Below are 23,554 nucleotides of genomic sequence, written 5' to 3' on the forward strand. Positions count from 1 at the left end.
TTGCACATGTTTGTAAATTAAATAATCACAGCAGATGATACTGCAGATGGATGGAGCAGGCTTGTGGGCTTGGGTTAGCTTTAGGCTGATGTTTTATTTCCAAATAAGGTGAAAATCTGGCTTCCAATTTAACCACATTAAAATCAGACACAGGTTTCTCATGAGGTATTAGCCCTAACAGGCAATAATATCTGCCAGAACGAGAACAAAAATCTCTTCCATTTCTAGACCTGACCAAGAAAAAAACAACTTATAAAACATGGCCTGATCTAGGCTTTGAGTTGAAACAGCCCACAGAGCTGCACGCTAAGAAGTTTGTGCACTAATGTCAATTTACCCTAATATCCAGATATATTTCAAGACAGTTTATTTCCCCCTTACCAAATAACCCTTCAGTTTTCTACTGCTAAAATATGACTACAAAGAGAAAAAGTAGAAGCATCATTGCTGAAGACAACAGGGGGAGACCTCATCTCAAATGAGGGGTCAACTATGCTCACCCTTGTGACATGAACACGAGCTGAAGCTGCAACCAGTGTAGAGAATTGTAGGATGCTCCAAGGAACTAATCACCTCCTCTTTTTAAGAGAAGTCAAGAACTTCTTGGTTTGATAAATCCTGGATTTGGTACCTACAAATGAAGGCTATGATTTGTGATGATTTTGCTGAGGAAATGAAAGCTCAGTAATGCCCTGTATACTAAAGATCAGTGTTTGAACAAGAACAAAAGGATTCAGACTAGCCACAGCTTATGTTAGACTGGAAATCAGAGCTCGAAATCATGGGAGCGTTTGGAACAGATATGAGCTAGAGCAGTCAGGGGAAAAAATACCCACACTATCAGACAGAGCTTGACAGGAATAGAGAAAGGACTACTATATGATGTGGTATCTACAAGAGTGGGAGAATGGATCTGATAGTCCAAGAAGTCCCTTCCTACCTCATTATCCTAAACCTAATGTAATTTGTTTGTGCCTTTTGAGATGCTGAAAGAGAACAGTCACTGCTTATGAAGATCAGGATGATTAGACAGCAAAAGAATGTGGTTTTGCTATTTTGGCTCAGAGCTGCCATATAAAGAGGGTAAACAGCAGAGGCTGGGACTGGTGCTTGCAGGCAGGCTAGGTCAGCAAAAGCCATGTTCTGTTTTTAGCAAAGCGGGCAGAGGTGACCCTGTGGAGGCGTGCCATGGGAGCCTCCAGGAACCCAGCTAGCGTGGGACCTGCATGTCTGGCTCAGCACTGGGGAGAAGGCCTGAGGCTGAGGGATGCAGACCACAGCCCTAGTTTATGAGGGTGTGGTGTCCAGTAAGAGCAGAGAAAAAGGAGGTGTAACTCTGTTTGTGAGAGGCCAACCACATGGAACTGCTGCTTGTGGTGCCTCACTGCCACCTGATGTGCAAACTGAGTTTGGGAAGACCTCTTGTGTCTTGTAATAGATCCCTCTGTGTTGCAAGCTGTCCTGTACCCTGAGAGATATTTCTCCAATGCTTCCAGAAAGTGAAGCTTTTATCTAATATGCAGTATACAGTATACTCACACTATGGTGTATAGCACACATACAGTGTATGCATATACATCTCTGCTCATTTTATATAGGATGAAACCCAAAGGGTTGTGTAAGAGACTAGTCTTTTTGGTTAATGTCATTGTTATAAATTCTGCTAGTTTAAGCTAGAGGGTAAAACTGTAAATAACAGTTGTTGGCACACCAGAACATAAGAAAACTCCAGGTTATAAATACTATTTAGCGACACAGAAACAGGGTCCAACACAGAAACCTGGGATAAACTTGCAGAGCAAGTCTAGTGTAGTTCAAGGAGTACCTTACGCTGGATCCCCTTATGCTGTGCCTCAATGATCATTCTAGTGATAAAGCCAAGATTTTGCTACCCAATGCTACACAGAGCCACAACACAGGAGATTTTACAGAGTGTTTTAAACCAGATAATTCCCAGTTGCAGTCAGTAGAATTGCTCTGGCAATCAGGACTGATTCTAGTAGGGCACACTGCTGCATTAATGAGGTAATTTCTCACACATGTAGCTGCACACAACAGGACAGTGTCACTGAAAACTGGGAAAGAAAACCTTCAAACCAGAGTTACAGGTTGGAAAGCCACCACTACTTTGTTACAGTGCCAGGTTAATGGGGGGTAGGGGTGTCTCTGCCTGTTATGCACACTAAGATTCACATTTCTATTACCTATATACAATTTTTTATATGAGTATGTATTTACATTCCAAGAAGTTTACAGCTATTTCCAAGCAGCCTTCTACACCTGCTAATTAATTGTGTAGGTCTTATTACCACGCTCATGTACTAAGGAAGGGTTAATTAACCCTAGTGGTCATTTGAGGGATCTCTAGTGGCCGTGTGGGACGCCAGCCCATCTCTTTTTAGCCCTCTTTGGTGGCAAATTCAAGTTTTGATGTTATATTCAACAACAAACCCAGAGCGTACATCCCACCTAGAGGAACTTGTGGTTATTACTGGCGTGTAAAAATGCTGACTTTGTTTATTCGAGTGTGCCCTTTCTTCATTCGACATAAGCCTTTCGGTATCCGCGGCAGTGAGCTGAAGCGGCGGGCACCGCGCGGAGCCCAAGGCCCGGCAGCAAGGGCACAAGCCGACCGGCCAGCTCCGGGGGAACACCGGGGACAGCAGTGTCGGGGACAGCAGTGTCGTGACACAACCAGGCCGCCAAAGTCCCGCCGCCATTGCTGTGAGGCAGCGGCCCCGCCGCCGGCTCCGCCCCGCCCGCGCATGCGCAGGCGCACGTGCCGCGGGTCAGCTGAGCGCGCCGCGCTCGGGCCGCGCTGGGCCATGGCGTCCATCCTGGACGAGTACGAGGACTCGCTGCACCGCTCCGTGTCCGTGCCGCAGAGCCGCGCCACCGTGGGCATCCCGCACTCCGGTACGTGTGCCCCGGGGCCTCCCGCGTGCGGCCTTCCTGCCGAGAGGGGGAGGCGAGGCGGCAGCTCCGGGTGGGGAGCAGGGCACGCCAGGCTGTGCTGCCTGGAAGAGGTGTGTCACTGTGTGCGTGTGGGGCAAAGCATTCGGCTGCGGCTTGTCTTCCCCACGGCTTGCTGTGGGAGGTGTTTGGAGACGGGGAGCGCTCCATTCCTGGCTGGGCAGCGTGCTGATGCAGGCCAGCCCAGCGAACCCGCGGTGCTGTGCTGTGTGGGAGGCTGCGGCCGGAGGGGCTGCGGGAGCAAACGCTGAAGGGTGCGTGGAGTCGCAGGTGCCCGTGTGTCACAAATTACACCAGCCACACCTCAGCCCTGTGCAGCTAGAGCTGTGCTAGAGGGTTATGAACACTCCCATCACTTCTCCTTTCTGCTCCTCTCTGAGGAAGCCTCGCTTTACCGTGTTATGGATGTGTGCACAGCTGTTCCTGCACGGAGCTCCTTCCCTAACCCAGGCGCAGTTTACCAAAGACTTCGTTTCTCTAGAGTGGTTCCTTTGGCTGACTACACGATGGCGAGGTGACCAACAAAGCAGTCTGTATCACTGCTACACTTTTCTGTCAAGGGATGTGAGGCTTTGCTATACTGTACTTGCTCAGTGTGGTGTCCCATCAGTGTCAAGTAATGGTGTGATGACCAGTCCATTTTTTCTTTCATGTCAGAGAAATTTATTTCATTATTATTCCATGATAAATTCAATATTTATTAGGTTCAATAACCATTTTATACTAGATGTCACCTCTCAATGTTTTTTTGGTGTGCCAGGGAAATGTAGGTTATGAGAGAATTCTGTTGTACCTGGTATTTTCATGGTAGTACCAGCTGCTATGCAGAGCTGGTGGTTTTGGGTTACAAGTTTGGAAATACCTGGACACATTCTTTCAAGTTTTTTTCCTGGTATAGTGTTGCCCACTGGTAACCTCTGGGGAAACCAGGTTGTGAGGTTTATCTATGTGCTAAGAATTTATCAAAATTCTGCCATACTATGTATATTATGGAGTATAAATACACTGACACAGTTACTCTGAGTCTAGATATTGAAGTAGGTATGTTCCCCTTGTTTGTTTTGACATGCTTGGTTATTTCATTGTGCAATGTTAGATACAGAATAAGTGGCCTGAATAGGTGTTGTGCAGAACAGTGTTAGGACAAGTCGTGTCACGGAAAATAAATTTTTCAGGACTCAGCTTTTCTTCTTGACAGCTGCAACACTGTCTTCAGTCATGGCTGTCTTACAGTTGAGAAATCTGCCTGTTTGCTCACAGTTGATATTGGCAGAAGAAGTTTGGGAAACTGCTTAATTGCAAAGGCACAGCCTAATCAGGATTTCAGTTATTCTTAATTAGACCACACAGGCAATCTTTAATAATATTTGGGTTGGTAAAAGTTGTGGGCAATCTGAAGTGTAAGTAAATTTATATTGTAAAAAGATACAATAGTTACCTTCCTGAAAGCAGTCCTTAATGTTAGGTTTGCAATTTTGGAAGATGTTGAAACTTATTCCTCAGTTTCAGGGAGGCATTCCCTGTGCTTGTTTAACTGCAGGTACTGTTTCTCGAGGTTGTAGATAAACAAGCAGTGACTCTGTATCCAGCCTGAAGTCCTGCTGCATTGTGAACTTCAAGTACTGTAGCTCTAGCTTTGAAAAGCCTGCTTTGACCCACTAGACCATACTGGTGATCTTAGATCTTTGGACAGATTAAAAGGTCTGAGGAAATCGGTAGCTTTGCCCAGAAATCAGGGTGTGAAATGATGCAGTAGAATCTTGATTAAACAGAAGAGGGACATTGGGGGCAAGATGAGGGAGGAGACTGTTTGAAAGGAATGAATGTTATAAAATAGTCATCTCCTTTGTATAGAGAACTGTATATTAAGGAAGCTCATCCTTCTCCTATTAGGGACAATAGCTAAAATCCTCATGTTAATGGTGATGATCCTATGGCTGTTATAAATGTAATGGATACAGGCCTAAAGAGCCCAGAATGCTGAAATCCAATACTTTGGCTTGAACTATGACAGAATTAAACCATAAACAGCTTATCCTTAACTCTAAACCCTTACCTCTATACAGGTGCTATTTGTTCCCTTTCCTTCCTGCCTCTGAGTTTCTTTGCTGAATCAACCTTGCTTTGCAAGGTGACAGTCTGAAAAAAATTTGAGATTACCTGGATGAATGTGACTTGATGATCTGGTAACGTGGATTTTCCAGAGTAATCCTTTCCTTTTATATATATATAAAAATAGGTATTTATTGGTTAGCTGTGATATCATGTGAATCTGTACTTTGGGAGCTTTTTGTATGTGTTTTGAACTGCAGTTCATACCAGCAAATTTAAACTATGACATTGCAGCTCCCTAATCTGGAAAGAAGAACATCAGTTCCACTTAACTGGAAATAAAGGAATGCACACTTGTGTAAATGGGTAATGTGTAAGGTGTGGATCAATGCATAAGAAAAAAGCACATGCAAAAGGCTGCCTACTCAGGTTGTGATTGCTTTGTCTCTTCCTGCATGTACACCTTTCTTCTGGAAAAAGTGTATTTTAAGGATTCTGCAGCTGGTCTAGAGGAGAGGCAGAGGCAAGGAGAAAGCATTGGTGGAATAGACAATTAAAGGATTTGCTTACTAGTAGCAGGCTGCTTTCCATGACTACATTGTCTTTCTCAACACCAGTAGGGCTGGAATTAGAGGGTTTTTTTCCCTCTGTATTCCTGCTCCATAGAGCACACTTCCTTTTCAGTAAAACTTGGAGCAGGACACAATCCTCTTAGTATTTTAGGCTGTATTTTGATGTAGTTTGGGGTTGTTGTTATGGGGTTTTGTCTTATTCAGTTTCTAAGTGTTCATTCACATTCTTTCTCCAGGATATGTCAACGCACGACTGGAGAAGGAAACACCAATATTTAACAAGCAGAGGATTGATTTTGCTCCTCCTGAGAAAATTAACAGCTTAGTGGTCTCCTCTAACCAGCTCTGTATGAGCCTTGGGAAAGACACCCTTCTCAGGTAATGCTGCCTGAATCCTGAAGTTATTGTTTGTTTTTCCCCTGCCTTCTTTTTTTCCCCTAAGTTGTTAGAGAACTTATGTTTGCAAACTGGATAAAAAGCCGCAAGCTCAATATGAAAAAGAGGTGAGGAGTTACAAGTATGCAAACTTTTGTTGGTAGCATGCTTTCATGGTTTCTCTTTGCAGGATTGACCTTGGAAAGCCAGATGAACCTAATCAGGTAGAGCTGGGACGCAAAGATGAAGCCAAAGTCTACAAGATGTTTTTGGACCACACAGGTGAGGCAGTGCGTGATGGATATTTACAGACAGTGAACACAGCAGAGCAAGTGCTGGTGAAGGAGTTCTCTTTCTGCTTTGTGCATAAGGAGAACAGATCAATCTTCCATGAGCCAGAGTCTTTTCCAGGGCCCCTCCCCACTGGTTTGCCCTTTTGCTATTAGTAAAGCACAGGCTTGTGCCTGCGTTTTCAGACTCTGAAATGAACACATGCAATTAGGCTGTTCTAAGCAAGGCTAAAACCAATCAAAGGAAAGTTTGCAGTCACTCTCTGCTGTATGGTTTATATAGGAATTTTTAAAAAGGGCCATAAAACATCTACAGTTCACTGTAGCCTAGACTGATTTTAAAAAACTAAACAAAAATTTGGAAAGAGATGCTCATATCTCTCGCCAACTGCCAGGGATAGGAGGGAACTCTGGGAAGTGTTTATCCTTAGAACATTTATTGAAACAGAATACCTTCTTGCTAAAGCATCTGGTACCAGTTATTTAACATTGCAACATATGGACTACTGTTCTGATCCAGCATGGAAATCCCCCACATTCCCATGAATGCCTGGGAAAGTCTTGGATTAAGTATGTTGATATTGGAATTTATCAAATGTTAAGATTAGAAGCTGCGGGAATTTGGCTTGCTTAGGCACAGTCTTGATTTGTTCTCTCCTTCTCCCTCCCGTACCCCTCTGCTGTTGGCAGGCTCTCATCTCCTGATTGCTCTGAACACCAGCGAATGCCTTTACCTGAACAGAAGTGTTCAGAAAGTGCGGGCACTCTCCCGCTGGAAAGGACACTTGATTGAAAGTGTGGGCTGGAACAAATTTCTTGGTTCAGAAACCAATACAGGGCCTATCCTGGTGGGGACATCCCAGGGGCAGATCTATGAGGCTGAAATCTCTGTCAGCGAAGGAAGCCTCTTCAGCACTAACCCTGACCAGTACTTCCGACAGGTCTACACTCTGGAGGAGGAATCTGGACCTGCCCCAGTCTGCTGCTTGGAAATTGAACGAGGTCTAGAAGGGAAATTTTTTATTATAGCCACCACTAGGAAAAGACTCTTTCAGTTTGTTGGCAAAGTGCCTGAAGGGACAGAGCAGCAAGGCTTCAGCTCTATATTTGCTGTGCATGCTGACCATCTGCCCAGCTTTCGGGAGTTTCCAGCCAACCTGGGTTTCAGCGAGATAGCCTTTTACACTCCGAAACTGCGTTCCAACCCACGCTCCTTTGCCTGGATGATGGGAAATGGTGTTCTATATGGTACCTTGGATTACAGTCGTCCTGATTCAATTCTGAGTGATGAACGGGTCTGGGTTTATCCTCCTGACATTGACATAACTGTGAACAAGCCAATATCCATTGTGCTTACCCAGTTCCACTTTCTGTTGCTGCTGCCTGACCGGGTGAAGGCTGTCTGCACTCTGAACGGACAGGTTGTTTTTCAGGATCTGTTCCTAGAGAAATTTGGCTTGCTGACACGCATGATTAAAGATCCCACAGTCCAGCAGATATGGATCCACACTGAGAAAGTGGTGTTCCGCTACCATGTCCAGCGGGAATCCAGAGATGTGTGGAAGATGTACATGAATATGAACAAATTTGATTTAGCAAAAGAGTATTGTAAGGACCGTCCAGAGTGTCTTGACATTGTGTTGGCCAAAGAGGCAGAGCACTGCTTCCAAAACAGGAGGTATCTGGACAGTGCCAAATGTTATGCACTGACCCAGAACTACTTTGAGGAAATTGCTCTGAAGTTCATTGAAGCCAAGCAAGAAGAGGCCCTGATGGAGTTTCTGATTAAGAAGCTAAGTAACCTAAAGCCTTCGGAGAAGACACAGACTACTCTGCTGACCACGTGGTTGACAGAGCTGTACCTGAACTGGCTGGGCTTATTGCAAGGAGATCTCTCACAGCGGAATCTCTATTTGGATACACGGGAGAAGTTCCGCACTTTCCTGAGCAGTCCTAAAAACAAGGACTGTCTTTTTAATAATCGGGCATCTATTTATGAACTGTTGGCAAGCCATGGTGACACAGAGCACATGGTCTACTTTGCAGTCATCATGCAGGATTACGAGCGTGTAGTAGCTCACCACTGCCAGCATGACGAGTATGATGAGGCTCTAAATGTGCTGTCCAGGCACAGAGACGAGAAGCTCTTCTACAAGTTCTCTCCGGTTCTTATCCAGCATATTCCCAAGAAGGTGGTTGATGCTTGGATTTCTATGGGCTCTAGACTGGATGCCAGGAACCTCATTCCAGCCCTTGTTAACTACAGCCAGAGTGCCAGCACCCAGCAGATCAATGAAGCCATCAGATATATGGAGTTCTGTGTGTACCAGTTGGAGGAAACCCAGCAAGCCATTCACAATTACCTGTTGTCTCTTTATGCTTTGTGTCGGCCGGACTCGTTGCTGTCATACCTGGAGCAAGCAGGAACCAACCCAAACAGGATCCACTACGACCTGAAGTATGCACTACGCCTGTGTGCAGAGCATGGGCACCACCGTGCATGTGTCCACATTTACAAAGTGATGGAATTATATGAGGAGGCTGTGGATCTCGCCTTACAGGTGTGTGTGTATCTGTGCATGCTGTGATACATAGGAATGTAGCTTGTTCAAGTTACCTTGAACAGCAGAGCATTGAGAGGAGCTGGACGGACTCACTGGTATCAAAGCGGTGTAGCTGAGGCTTGGAAAAAAGACCTGTCTCTGTTAACATTTTTCTGTGCTTTCACAACTGTTTCAAGTAGGCAGCTGACTGGCAAGGCATAACTGAGGGTGGAGGCATGGATACTACAAGGAGGAGCACTGTCTGTCTCAAGCTCAGTCTCTGACATAAAATACCTTCAACATATCTGCATTTATGCAAGATTTGTATAGCTATTGCTAAGGATTCTAATTACCTATTCATAGCTTTGGTAATTATCACAGAAGTCTTTGTCAGCTCAGTCTGACCTTCAGGGAGATGCTGGATTTTTTTTTCCTATTGGAATTGCTGTGTCTTCGCTGAAATGTGGGGCCAGCAAAGATACTATAACATGAATTTGCCCTTTCTGTGCTGTTGGGTAGCAAGCTAATCTTCAGTGAGGAGTGCTGGTAGAGAGGAGAGTTGTTTGCCGTGGAAACATGGAGCAGGCCAGTAGTGCAGTCCTAGGCAGTGAGATAGCAATAGAGATAGCAATTTCTAAATGCCTCTTAAAATGGATAGCAGGCTTTGAAGTTGAATGGTGGATAAACAAAGAGGGAAGCTTAACTCTGTTTCCTTGTCTGTCCAACTTCTAGGTGGATGTTGATCTTGCCAAGTCCTGTGCAGATCTTCCTGAAGATGATGAGGAGCTCCGGAAGAAGCTATGGTTAAAGATCGCTCGCCATGTTGTTCAGGAAGAGAAGGATGTCAAGAAGGCAATGGCCTGCCTCTCCAGCTGTGCCCTGCTGAAGATTGAAGATGTGCTGCCATTCTTTCCAGACTTTGTCACTATTGACCATTTCAAGGAGGCAATCTGTAACTCCCTGGAGGATTACAACAAGCACATCGAGGAGCTGAAAAGGGAGATGGAGGAAGCCACGCAGAGTGCCAAGAGGATCCGAGAGGACATCCAGGAAATGAGAAATAAATATGGCTCTGTGGAGCCTCAGGAAAAATGTGCTGCTTGTGACTTTCCACTTCTAAACCGCCCTTTTTACCTTTTCCTGTGTGGGCACATGTTTCACTACGACTGCCTCCTTCAAGCAGTTTTCCCTAACCTTCCTGCCTATAAGCAGGCAAAACTTGAAGATCTTCAGAAGAAGCTGGCAGCTACCAGCCAGCCATCCAAGAGCCACCATCGTCCCAAGGATGCAGACACCATTAGCTTGGGGAAGGGGCAGCAGAGCCGGGAACAGATCAAAGCTGACATTGATGACATTGTGGCAGCTGAATGTGTGTACTGTGGTGAGCTGATGATCCGGTCCATTGACAAGCCTTTTATTGATCCCCAGAAATACGAAGAGGAGATGCAAAGCTGGCTGTAATTTTCCGAATCTTCAACTGTCAAACAAATTGTGAAGCTTCTGTGCTGGGGATATAACCTCCAGGAGCAGGAACACAGTGACTTCTGTGCAACTCTAAACAATGGGTAGTGCAGTCTTTTTACCAGGGTTAGGGAGAACTAGTCTTGAGAAGTGGGGAGATATAGCTATGGCTGTCTAAGAACTTTAACAATACTTAGAGCTAACCTACTGGAATATATTTAGCAGATGTTTCTGCTTGCAGTTCTTCTGAGGTTCACAGTGTGAAGCTAAATGGTGTGCCTTGTTGTCCAGAAGGAATTAGGAACAGCCTGTGATTTATCTGCCCTGTTGTGTGGTATTTGTTTTGGTGAAGACAAGCTGAAAGAGAAAGGTAGTGAAGGCCACTAAGCAATGTAGTCTTCGTTCGTAATTTTCAAAGCTAAAATTGCCCTCTGTTTCCTTTTTGTTGAGAGTCTATAACCACATACATAGAAAGAACATGAAAGGACAGAAGCTCTTACATATTAATATTTTGTAAACATCATACTACACAAATACATGTTTCTACACAATGTGATACAAGAATGTGTATAATTTTCAATTATTCAATTATACAATCTTACAGGAAAATTATAAAAGCAATTTGCCTGCAATTCAAGGTGTATCATTCTCTTTCTCATAAGCTTTATGCATGAGACCAGGCACATTTGGATTTTCTGTAGGTACTGTTTCTCAAAATACCTGTTCACCACTCCTCTTTCCATCCTATTTCTATTATAACTGCCTTTGTATAGTGGGTCTTGGTTTTCTCTTCACCCCAAACCAAAACTGATAGATGCAGTAGAAAGGTTTCAACTGACACTCTGCAAGCAGGAGCACAATCTGTTTGTGTATCTTGCTGTGGTTCTCTTCTGCACTTGAGCATTAGGCTCAGGATCTAGTCAGGGGTTTGCTCAAGGGTAGTCTACAGAAATGTTCTGTTGGTGTGAAATTTGCTTTGCCCTTTGAAGCTAGTACCTTGTGCCTAAACAGTCTTTTGCCTTCCACTTTTTGGAGATGGCTGCATGTCAGTGCATCTATCTATTACTCCAACTTGGAAAATTTTTCCCAGAAGGTAGCAATCACTATGTTGTGAGTGAGAGAAGAAAAAATTGTCATTAACAGTTTAGCAAGGATTCCTTGTTTTGTTTTAGGAAAATAAGATTTTAATTAGGTTTTGCTGTTTGGGACTGAATCACAAAGGTAGTAATTGACAGAAGAATTGAATGTTCTAAAAGACAAAATACAATTCTTGTAATTAAGGCAATAGAAAACACTGTCTTCTGAAAAGCCACCTCAGTTCTTTCACATGAATATGTGTGCTTGTCTTGAATACCTCTCTCAATCTCCTAACCACTTACCCTGCTTGTAGGGTTGTAGAAATGGGTCTTCATGTTATTGTAGGAGAATATGTATTGGTTTCCTCAAGGATCTGACCTAAGAATTCTGAGTTGAGAGCTTCAGAAGAACATTTATGTTTTTGTTGGGAGCATCACCCTGGAACAAATTAATTTTATCTGTGTAAAATGACACGAGTAATAAAAAACAGATATGAAAGTAGGAAGACCTGAGGTTTCAAGACCCTCTGTTCTTTGATGGAGCCATGGGATAGGCAGTCCCATTAGCACCTCGTGGTGTGTGTTTGCTGGCTTGTCAGAAAGCACTTTTTCAGAAAACCCACATGCTGTAGTTTTCTTTGGCTTTGCATAGCCTTTTGCTTTAAATAAGTTGGTGGGTCTGGCAGAAGGATTTGTGTTGAAAACTAAATGTGATGTCTTCTGAAGTTTACCATTAAACCTGTTATAACTGGCCATTCTTGTGAATCATCATCTTTTCCTGTAAGCAGTGTGATATTTAAGGTTGTACATGTCATTGCAAACCAACAGTAGCCTCCCACCCAAACCAATTTCTGGTCAAAGGTAAGTGGCTCTTTTTCTGCCCTTTAGCAGAACATGGGTATCAGCTCATTCTGATGCAGGGGTAATTTCACACTATTTTGACATGTTCTTAACACTAGTTCCATCTCTTTTGGGTTTTTACAGGATGCTTTCTTGATATATTAGAATTACTATAATCTTCCATTCTTTTCCTGTTTGTGCTAGAGAAGTCACATCACTAAACAGACCATTGCAGAGTGATCTGCTTGTCCAGAGTATTGGAAGAAGCTGTGGGAAATGAGACATAGCAAGTAAATAAAAACCCTCTGGTCTTTGCCTGAGATTGGGTGGTGGGGAAAGGCACCTCTGATTCCAGTCATGGGTATTAATAGATCTCAGTTAACAAAACTAGAACTATGGATTTTGTAATGACTAGTATGCAGTATTCTCTGAGGGCTGTAGGCACATGCACTAGATACATGTACCACAAATCTCATTCTTCCTCACCATTGTTAAGTGAAAAATCATTTGATTTGTTGTCAAGGTTATAGAGAGTGTTACTGCTGGCAAAGACTGCAGTAGTGATTAAATGACTAGTGCCAGTAATACAAAAAGGTACATAAAGGTATCTTCCAAACTTTCTTTACATTGTCACATGCTTCAAAAAGTTTCAGTAACCACTTACCTGTGCTTCTTGGCAATTTTGCAACATCACTCAGTGAAAAAGGTAAGAGAGTTTATTTTTTCTTGGGAGGGGTTGGGTGGGTTTGTGGTGGTGGAAGGAAGCGAACTGCTTACTGTTCTCCCATAAATCTAATCTTCAAGATCTCTTCCTCTTTGCATTCAGAATAGCATTTTTATCTTTTCTCCTTGTAACTTCAGCACAGTTACATTTTAGAACTTGCAGTCCTTTGTATGTATTTTAAACTATGAATGAACTGTACCAGCTGTTAAAAATTGTGGCCTTGGGTCTTGTCCTTGTCTGTGTGAATAACTCCTACCACTTGGCCTCATGCAGCTGAAGAACAGCATAACCAAAAGGGTGTGGGGAAGCCCCAGCCCTTTGTACCCAGAACAAATATCTGTAGCTCCGTCTACACTGAAGAAATTCAGAGTGTGGGCAAGGCCTAAAGCAAACTTGTGCTTACTACATGGCCTCTCCTAGGCTTTGAGCAAGGGATAGGGGGAAATGCTCTGAGCTGGGGGAGACAGTGGTGTGTGTTTTGAAAGAGTTTGTAGAGAATTTCAGGTGCACTTCCTGTAGTTGGCCGCAGCTAAGTGAAATGCTGAAAGGAGTAGGTTCTGTCTCCTTTCTAAAAATGGATGCCCAGGCTGGGAATTTAGAAAGGCAAATTGTTAAAGGAGCCACTAGATGTCATTGCTGTCCATTTAAATACTGGGGTTTGCTGCAGACAGCTGAAAGCGTTCTGTAGCAGAAGGAAGAATGGCACAAAAGTGAGGAACTGAAGCAGGATCCCAGTGCTTTTGGAGAGGTGCTTGGAGACACAGCCTTTGGTGTAAGGTAGCTTGGATTTGGTGTGAGGATTTGAGGTAAAGATGCTAAAAAAATTGTCTTTAACTAAATGGCAATTTCAGCTCACAGATCACTGATTTTAATGTTTTGAACATCAAAAGCTAGATTTACTATGTTTATAAATGAGTATAATAGATACTCATTTATTGGAAAAGACCTTTAGATCCCAACCCAGCATAGCCAAATCCACCACTAAACCACATCTCCAAGTGCCACATCCACGTGCCTTTTAAATGCCTTCTGTGATGGTGATTCCAGCCCTTCCCTGGACAGCCTGTTCCAGTGCCTGACCAGTCTTTCAGTAAAGAAATGTTTCATAATATCCAAACTTAATCTCCCCTGGCACAACTTAAAGGCCATTTCCTCTCATCCTGTTGCTTGTGGCCTGGGAGAAGAGGCCAACTGGCCCCTTGCTACAACCTTCTTTCAGGTAGTTGTAAAGAACAATAAGATTCCACCTGGGCCTCCTTTTTTCCAGTCTAAACAACCTCAGTTCCCTCGGCCACTCCTAAGACTTGTGCTCCTGACACTTGTTGCTCTTTGGACACCTTTTGGTGCTCCAGCACCTCAGTATCTGCCTTGTAGTGAGAGGCCTGAGACTCAACACGGGGTTTGAGGTGTGGCCTCTTTTGTTGAATTGTATTCTAGTGTAAGTTCCCTTTAGACCTGGCTGATTTAGTAAACTGCAGAGAAATCATCCCTGGGCTTGGAGTTGCAAAATCTGGTGGCCTTGGGTCTGGGGTCATCTTTGCTTGCTTCTTCTTCATACTCTCGTGACAGCAGCTCCTTAGTTGCCTGAGTTCACATTTAGTTTGTCTTGTTAAAAGCACCAGTAAAGCTGGGTTTGTAATGTGACATTGGACACTGACTTGCACAAACAGGTAAGCTAGTATGTTTGCTTTTTCCTTTTGAGTTGTAGCATCATAATCCCCGTAAAACAGCAAGTGGGAGTAGGTACATCTTGTACTCTATCAAAATAATATGTAGTTTGACTCAGACTGTAGTCATGTATTAGCATGTATTTCTTGGAATTGGTAGTTCCCATTCACCCCTGCCCTGTCAATGCCAACATATAGATTGTCTATGTTTACAAGTGCAAATTCTTAGTTTCTAGTGGGATTTCATGGGAGGTCTGTTGTTCCTTGCTTCACTTTGTCCAACAACTCTGTACTGAGCTGTGGGAAGAGAGACCAAAACTAGGTTTCTTACTTACAGTAAGTGTGCTGAGCTGAAGTTCGAGGTTTGAAATGTACAAGATTTATGGTTTTTTTGAATTTTAAGTTGTTATTATTGAGATGGATTAAGTATTTTTCTCCAGAATAGAGGGAGTAAGATGTGATTCACTGTGGTATGTGTAGTGTTTATGAGCGAATCTTATGGCATCTACAAAGAAGAGAGGGGCTGTCCAGGGTCTTCTGTTGGTTTTGTACATGAAGGTAGTGATGCACTAGAAGGGAAAGGGAATGTTGGTTTCTGTAAAATAATTTGGCCAAACTTCATGTATCTGACTTCAGGGAAGCTTCTGCAGTGAAACTGTGATATTGATGGATCTGTACTTCTCGTGCTGAGGTGATAAAGAAGAAAAATAATTTCCTTTGAAATCAGGACTTTGTAAAATTGAAGAGCTTAGGGCTTGGAAGAGGCACATTACAGGCATTCCTTAAATTCAGTGTGAATTATGCATGCATTCAGCTCCCAAACTGTCTGCTATCTCTGATTATGCCCAGTCCTGACTTTACACCTTCTGAATCCTTTGGGATTTGCATTTTATGGTAATACTGTGATTTTGGAGACTTGTGATACTTCCCCTCAACTCACTGTTTGGTTTTTTCACTCCCAGATCTCATGGAAATGCATCAGGCAACTTACTTAGGGTATGAATTTCAAAGCGATCTGGCCTGCAGCTGCTTTCAGGTGAAAAGAAGGGGGAAAGGATTAGATGAACTTGTTAGATCTGCTCGTTGAAACTTGTTGGGATGGAGAGAAAAAGGGGCTCAGGCATTTCCTCTCTGTCATGGCCAGAGGTATTGGAGGCAGTTTGTTTGAGTAGGACTGGTTGCTTAGAAGCAGGGAAGCTACAGGAGCACTCTAAGGTTACAGTACATCTCTTAACTAATCCTATACACTGTCTTTGCCATGGAGGGGCAGCTGAGTAGAGGATGTCTGTATTGGGTTCAGACTTGCTACAGTGCCTCTAGGTCCCTGTGGTGATGGGAGAGCTGTTCTAATTCAACACTGGAGCAGGAGAGCTTGGTAGGTGTGGGAATAAGCACAACTGATAAACCTGTATGATATCAGGCTGCCTTACTGCACAGAGCTTTCCATCATATGCCTCCTAGCACCACAGAAATACCCTTGCTTTATAAAGGGGCATACAGGCCATACCTGATGTGTAACAGGTAGGAATTTCCCTACTTTGCAGGAGTTCATATATTCCTGCTGTGCTGCTGTGTTGGCTCTGGGCTGTGTTGTCTTCAGAAGAGGATTAGATTCAGCCTTTTGTTTAACACATGGTTTGTTTGCTTCATCTGAACTGAGAATACTAGTTTTTGGTAGAGTTTTATTACAGTGTAAGTGTTCCAGAGGAGCTGAACTATAGCCTGTCCATCATTTCATGATCCATCCTGAATGGTTCATTGTAGGTGATGGCTAAGAGGAAAAGGATTGAACAACTTGTTTGGTATCCAAAACCAGATATTCCCTACTTCATGTGTGCTGGTCACTTGGCATGGGGCATGATCTTCAGAACACAGCTGAACTTGGAGGCTGCTGGATTCTGCTTAAGCAGACATCTGTGTTTTCCAATTAGTCAGTTATTCAACAGTCTTTTTTCATCTCTTTTTGTGTACATGCTGAATAGATTTTCTAGTAAACAAATTATTACTGTGAAACTGGGTTCATAAGGAAGTTGTTCCTATCTAAAGATTCTCTTTTATTTTCACATGTTTATTAGAAGTGAGGTACACAGTATGGTTTTGAGGAATGTCACAGGCAAAGAGGAGCACAAAGGCTGATGGATTAGTTTTTGAGGACTCTTTTCTACAGACTCTGCGTGACAATTATTAGCAGCTGCCCTGGCTGTGTTTGATGGCTGCTGCGTGTTTTTCACCATGTGAGCAAGACACTTATTCTCTGCTAAGAGCCTAGGAAGGCATGGGTAGTAAAAAATTGGTCTTTGACTAATTACCACAGTTTTAGCAAAATATCTGTTGTCCAATTTTTCTCACAGTAGCTATCAAGATAACAGTATCATTGATCTAAATAAAAAATTCCACATGAAGCTGAACAATATTTTGCCATCCTTGATAACAGGACTGTAGACTTAGACAAGCTCATATTGTTTGAGAGAATTGAACAGTGGTTGGGTGAGGAGGAGAAAGAGACTTGAGGCTTATGCTCCTGGATGCGTCAATTCTTTGTTGAATACTTGCCTGTGTGTCACAGCGTGACTGTCTCAGAGTGACACCTGCATTTGTGTCACAGTGGTACATTCTGCTGAGCAGCCTTTTGGGGAGAAACACATTTCCTTATGTTCTGCAGTCTGTTTCAAACACTTGCCTGCTTGCCCAGTTAACGAGATTGGAACAACTAGGACCATGTTATCTTTCTATGTTCTTCTGATAAGTTGCTTACGGTAATCCTCAATATATTCTTCAAAGACTTGCAGTGGCAGGATTTCCAAAGCAAAAAGTATTTTAGTACAGGAAACATCTAATGGAAGGTGAACAGAAATGTCATCTTCTGTGAACTTGAGGAGGTGCAAATCAATTAATGTGGACTTTTCTAAGTAGCATCTTCTTAAATTTGTTGTTGGCTGTTGATTGGGAAATGTCTTGTGACCTGGATGCACCTAATATTGGTACCTACAGCCAGTCCTAGGAGACAGTGTAGTGGAACAACATGTAGCAGTGTTCAGAAGGCAGCAAGACTGGGCTCTGGCAGTAGTTTCTTTGCTGGTGTAGAATCAGAGTTTTCTCCCTGAAGACTGTTTTTCTCTGCAGTATGGTTACAGAAACAGAAGGGAGTTTTCAGAAGAATCTTGAACAGCCCTTGTACCCTTATGGAGAGGTTACCTGGAAAGTGGTAACTTATGGAATTGAGTGGTTCAGTATGGTGTTTTAGCAGCTGTGAGTTGCTTGCTTGACGCTGTGGCAGCTGAACCAAAGGTAAAGGTGTGGGTTATTTACCTGCCAGGCACCTTGTCCTGCTCTCGGTTATGCTCTGAATGAAATAAACAATTTGAGAAATTCATGTTAAAATGAAGAAAGAGGAAGAATTTCTGCACACAGCATAGATATTGCTGTGAGTTCTTCTGCACATCTGCATTGTTTAGGTCAGAGCAAGGTTAAATGCTCTCTGTAGGTCAACAAAAATCTGTAGGTAGGGCCTTGGGCAGAAGTTCAAAGGGCTGTCTTCTTCTCCTGTTCTTCAGAAATTAGGACACTGGTGGAGCTGACTACCTTCATTTGAGACCCTGAGTCAAGAGTGATGGCTAAAAAATCATTTTAATTGATTCTTCTATCCTTGGGACAGGCACCATCTTAGCAGACACCTTTGTCTCTCACTTAATTCTTTCACCTCCTTTGCTCACTGATTTAGCAAAGAACTGTTTGATTCTGGCATAAATAGAGGAAGGGTTAATACGTGGGGAGTGGTGAAGCTCCCTGACACTAAGCTGGAAAACTAAGGAAGAAAGGAAGAGAATTATATGAAGAAGGTAACAAGAGGCCCTCTGGGTTTCAGATTTCAGAAGGATGAAATGTGGGATACAGACCAAAGCTGTGCCAGGGTAGTGTGATGTGTATTGCAATGCTTATTTCAATACAGCAGAATTAGTACAAGCTGTGAAAATTCTTGCTTCTGGCAGGTCTCTCTTTTCTGAAGAGTGTACTACTTTTCTCTGAGTCATAGACAGGAACATCACAGATTTGTGAAGGGAAGAGTTTTAGATTTTATAATTTGCAGCAGGCTCAGAGGATGATCTACAAGCTCCTTTATTAGTGAAATGAGGAGTTAGAGAGTAGGACAGAGCATACTTTGGATTCAAGAGGGTGTATAAACAGCTCTCCTAGAGGCTGCTATCATAGCTGGCTTTTAGTGATTTTATTTCCTAAACAACACTGTGTATATATGAAAATACTCAGGATCTTTAAAATGCTCTTAGGTGCTTGCACAGCTGAGTCACTCCTGAGGTGTCAGCAGGACAATTCAGTGTCATGTCTGAACTAAAGCCACCTCTGGCATGTCCAGGTAGCTGTGCTGAGATGTCTCAGTAGCAAAGCAATGGGATTGCTGTTTTAGCAAAGGTTGTGGTTTAAGTTTGCAGAGATTGCCCACAATAGCATAGTCATATTGAATAACTGAGTCTGGATTTTTGGTGGTTTTTTCACTGCTTTTTCAGTGCCACAAATGACATGTGAAGAGGATTTGTGCTCTTTTCAGTGTGCTTCCACCTCTCTGACTTATACTATTAGTGAGTATGGGAGGCTCAAGATGGCTGGAGAAACTATCCCTCCCATTGACAATCAGGAATCTGATCTTGCAGAGTAGTGACTGAGTTGTTCTTCCCTGTTTCAAGATGGGCCATGCAATATCTCCCTGAAAACAAAAAAAGCCCTCCAAAAACAGCTCTCGACAAAAAAGCAGTGTGGCAAATCTCTCTCAACCAGCTTTATTTCTGTTCCCTCTCTGAAAGTTTTAAGTTAGCTAATTTGGGTTACAAGCTGTACAAAACCCTTGGGTTTTGGTAGCAGTCCAAGCTGGTAGCCTATGAGAAGTTATTGTGTTCAGATGCCTTCTGAGTGGGGACGTAAACACAACATGTTGCAGGCTGCAGCTGTTAGATGGAGATTGCAGTAATGTCCCTGAAACATTGAATTAAAAAAAAAAAAAAAAAAAGCAAAGTTGTTGGATTTGAATAAATGGGGGTGTTGCTCTCTGGCCTTATGTAGTCCAGTACATATCAAAGGCCCCCTTCCTTTAATAGCAGGAAGGAAATAAGATCTGTATCTCTTGGGAACATGCTTCTAAAACCAACTTTCACTTGCATTCCTATGTCTCCTTTTAGTCCCTCTGAATATTAAAAATTCACATTGTCACATTTTAGTCACCTCAGCCTGGATATTAGATCACTTGAGGGTGTTGGTTTTTAGTCACAGTCTTACTAACATCTTAATTTGGGTGTTGGTGTTCCTCTCCCATATTCAGGTGCCTACTATGGATTCTTATCACACCAAAACAGTGAGATTGGATCCCAGCCCAGCATGCGTGGGCATTGGCAGCACTTGGATATTTATAGGGATTTCTACTTCCTTCTTTTCTTTGGGCCACTTTCTTACTACAAGAATTCCTGATTTCTTCCATGCACCAATGAATGCAACCCTTCTAGGGTGGTGTCTGGGCAGAGGATGTTATGTATGTACCTTCCCAGCTGCCAGGGCCAGTGCAAGCAGGCATAGCACAGCACTGGCCTGAAAGGCGCTGAGGGGGAAAAAAAAGTACCACCTTTTTCACACCCTTAGATCTAGTTTTGGGAGATTACTTAGCCTTGTTGATTTATTGTGTCATTATTAAACTCAGGTATCTTGACATCTCAAGCACCATTACAATGTGGTTAGAGAGGGAGAGAGAGTCAAATGCCCTGAACATTTTCCTGGTTGATAATTTCCTCTGGATCTACAGAGTGGCAGAAGGGTGGAACTTTCAAACAGTACTGTACTGGTTTTGTTTTGATCCATTCTTTGAAAGATGAATCAATAAAATCTGATTCTTACAGAAATCTTTACAATTGCCACTTGAAGTTTCATCTTACTTCCTAGGTATTCATGGTAGAGAAGGAGATCAGCAGAGGTACCTGCTTGACAGGTCCTCATGTGCAGAGTAGCCCAAAGCATTTTCTGACAGACCAGCCAGGTCATAATGGGAATGCAGAGCAGCAAATTCCCTTTTCCTTTCCCTTGCTGGTGATTCTGTCTGGGTTTCTCTGTTCCACTCAGATGTCATTTCCCTCAAAAAATTGTAGGAATCTGGTAACTCTGCCTCATTCTGAAATTTCAGTTAAGATCTGTCAGTATGTCTCTGGGAGCTCAGCACCAGAAATAGGATTTTAGAAGCTTTGTTTCCTTTGGAAGCCAGAGGAATAATGTGAATATTAGATCTGAGCTGCTGTAATCAAGACTTGGGACTATGTGGAATGGAGCAGAACCCTGAATGCATGGCTGGAGAAGGAAAACCTGCAGTGGACATATTTTGAGCATTTCCTATCAGAAGGCACTAGATTAGGAGCCCTTACGTGAATGAGTCCATAGCATCCTCTGTGTCTCATTAACAGATGGTTCTAAAAGGCAACAGTGGAAATGCAAACTCATGCATGTTTGTGCTTGCTCTCCTTGTGCCTCTCCTGGCAGCACTTGCTGGCATAATCTGTCAGAAATTAACCTTTTGCTTGAGGTATTGTTACACAGGCTGGTATAATTCATCCCATTGCCTGTGACAAGTATCTGTCTAACCCAGCCACACACTTTCCACCTAGAAGGAATTAAGTCAGAATGGTAGAGAAATTCTGGGTGTAGGATCTCACCTTTGTAACGGGCAACTTTCTTCTCCCACTCCAAGTTTTTCTGTGCTTTCATTGCCAGGATTGTCCACACAATCCTCTACCCCAATTACCCATTGATTAGGGCTCCTCTGGTAATCTGCCAGATGCAGGTTTGTTACCAACAGATGGCAGAAAGCATTTGAGGTAATGAGAGAAAGGATAATGATTGCTGATCTGCATAATAATCAGCTTGTGAACAGGTTTCATGGTTTTTTTCCATTTCCACTGGCTCAAAGATTGCACTGTGAGACAACCAGCACCTTCTCTTGAGTTAAAGAAATAGTAAGGGAGGAACCAATTTCTTCCAGCTACTGTTAAGATTTCTAGAGGTACACACACACACTCCAGAACACAGATTAAGATTTTAGCCAGAGTCAGAGGCTGCATCCAAAGTATTAGGAATGAATGCTCAGTCCTCTTATGATCAAGACCTCTAACTGACCAATCTGGTCAGAAATACTTTCCTTTTTCTGTTTTCTGAGACAATTTCCCCCAGTTGTACCACAAGGCAAGAAGATCCCCATCTCCCTTGGACCAGCATCACTTTACACTGTCTAATACCTAGTATGAAAAAAAGACTTCCCAATTCCCTGTGTTTTGGAGTTCTTCAAACAAATTCTACAGCTTTGCACATTGACACAGCCTCACACAAGTCTACATCTAATCTACTCCAGAGTCCTTGCAGGAAGAAGTCTTCTCTGGAGCACTCTAGAACAGTGTTATTGGAGTTATATATCTTATAACACCAGTTTCCTGTGCTGCACAAGATCTGTAGTACAGATTTTCACAGTTTGAAATCTATAGGGTGCTTGGACTCTAACTGTCTCTGTCTGAAATGAGCCCTATAAGACTCACTCAAAAATCATTTTGGTGCCATTTACTGTGACTTTTGGCAAAGGATTTGGATTGAAGAACTTTTCTCAAAAAACAGCCTTACACATGTGGGTGTTAATGCTGGGCTGTTCTCCAGGTGGACTGGCAGACATGACAGACAAGTTTCCATCAAACCTCTTTTACTTTGTGGAATCCCTTCCTTGGTTTAAGATCTAGATGGAGATTTCTGAAATTCAGACTTGATTCCATAGAATAGTAAATGCAGATGTTTTCCCTGATAAACCTTTCTGTTTACTCTGGGTACTGATAATGCAGCCGCCTCCTGCCAGTTCTTTGCAAGGATGACATTTATCACATTCTCAGCTGTATCACTTGTCACTATTAATTTCAGCATCTGAACCTTACAAGGCAATCACTATCTACTCCTGTCCATGTGTTGCAGCTGTATCCTCCCTCTCCAGGAGAGGGAGGATTTTTTTTTTGAGCTCATACTCTAAAGGACAAGGATTTACTATTAAGTCTTGAGGCCTTGCCACAGACATTGCTGTTGGTTACAGGATTTTCCTGTCCTTTGCCTGGTTTCTAAGGAAACAATGCCTGGGCATCTGAGCTTGTGGACATTTGTTATATCCTTTTTTTCTGTGTCTGTGGTTTTTCTCTACGCTTTCTGAATTTATTTGCCAAGTGCAATTTTATTTGACACATACATTTAAAGTTACTGACTTACTGTAAGTTTCCTGAACATAGATGATGGGGAATGACTCTAAAGACAACACCCATGGTGTAGATTCAGAATTGGAGATACTAGAGAATCTATATGAAAGAAAAAGAGGGGAGGCTGCGGCCAGAGGAAAAGATGCTTCTGATGCTGGAACTTACTAGACACATGAGAGTTCAAATGCTAATTCATATAACAGCTGTCTTCTTTAATTTGACTTCTGCAATTGTTAGTGAAAACTAGCCCCAATAGTCACTGTGAGGGAAAAAACCCAAGTTCCTTGTATTTTTCAGAGACTGTCTATGACTGTCCTAATTTAGCACCACTGCAACCCTACAGGCCATCCTTGTAGATGCCTGCAGGACACTTATTAACATGTTCTATTTATTTTCTGGAAAGAGAATGGCTGAACCATGTCCTGTGTTAGAGGGTGATGTTTGTGAAGAAAGATGGAGCTTTTATCCATTCTGTTGAACAGGTGATCCCTGATTAAGTTGGGTCTTGCCCAGAAGCCCTGCAGGGAGAGAGAAAAGCCTGAGGCAGAGACTTCACGTGCATCTGAGCTGGCATTTGATTCTTCTGGCTTGTGGATGACACCAGTGGGCAATAAGATGTGACAAGGTATGTGTAGGGACAGAAGAGGTGAGAAAAGGGGAAAGGACTTTCATCTCCTGGTAACAGTGAGCTATTTAATTTACTGTGTCTCAGGC

At 43.0% G+C, this 23,554-nt stretch overlaps 1 protein-coding gene across 1 annotated transcript; it reads left to right on the plus strand.

Annotated features, from left to right (window-relative positions):
* The first annotated feature begins 2,819 nt into the window (after window positions 1–2,819).
* Window positions 2,820–12,095, plus strand: VPS18 (VPS18 core subunit of CORVET and HOPS complexes). The gene is made up of 5 exons (XM_066552396.1): window positions 2,820–2,916; window positions 5,834–5,975; window positions 6,163–6,254; window positions 6,953–8,823; window positions 9,538–12,095. Exons 1-5 carry the CDS (start codon window positions 2,826–2,828, stop codon window positions 10,264–10,266), a joined length of 2,925 nt encoding a protein of 974 aa, XP_066408493.1. The 5' UTR covers window positions 2,820–2,825; the 3' UTR covers window positions 10,267–12,095.
* The last annotated feature ends 11,459 nt before the right edge of the window (window positions 12,096–23,554 follow it).

Source organism: Molothrus aeneus, chromosome 6 (genome assembly GCF_037042795.1).
Source record: "Molothrus aeneus isolate 106 chromosome 6, BPBGC_Maene_1.0, whole genome shotgun sequence".
NCBI classification, from domain to species: domain Eukaryota; kingdom Metazoa; phylum Chordata; class Aves; order Passeriformes; family Icteridae; genus Molothrus; species Molothrus aeneus.

Excerpts from the sequence above, each read along its gene's own strand:
- VPS18 (XM_066552396.1), top strand. The coding sequence starts at position 2,826 with ATGGCGTCCATCCTGGACGAGTACGAGGACTCGCTGCACCGCTCCGTG. Across the intron at positions 2,917-5,833 it reads CGTGGGCATCCCGCACTCCG|GATATGTCAACGCACGACTG; the intron begins GTACGTGTGCCC and ends TTCTTTCTCCAG. Across the intron at positions 6,255-6,952 it reads GATGTTTTTGGACCACACAG|GCTCTCATCTCCTGATTGCT; the intron begins GTGAGGCAGTGC and ends TGCTGTTGGCAG.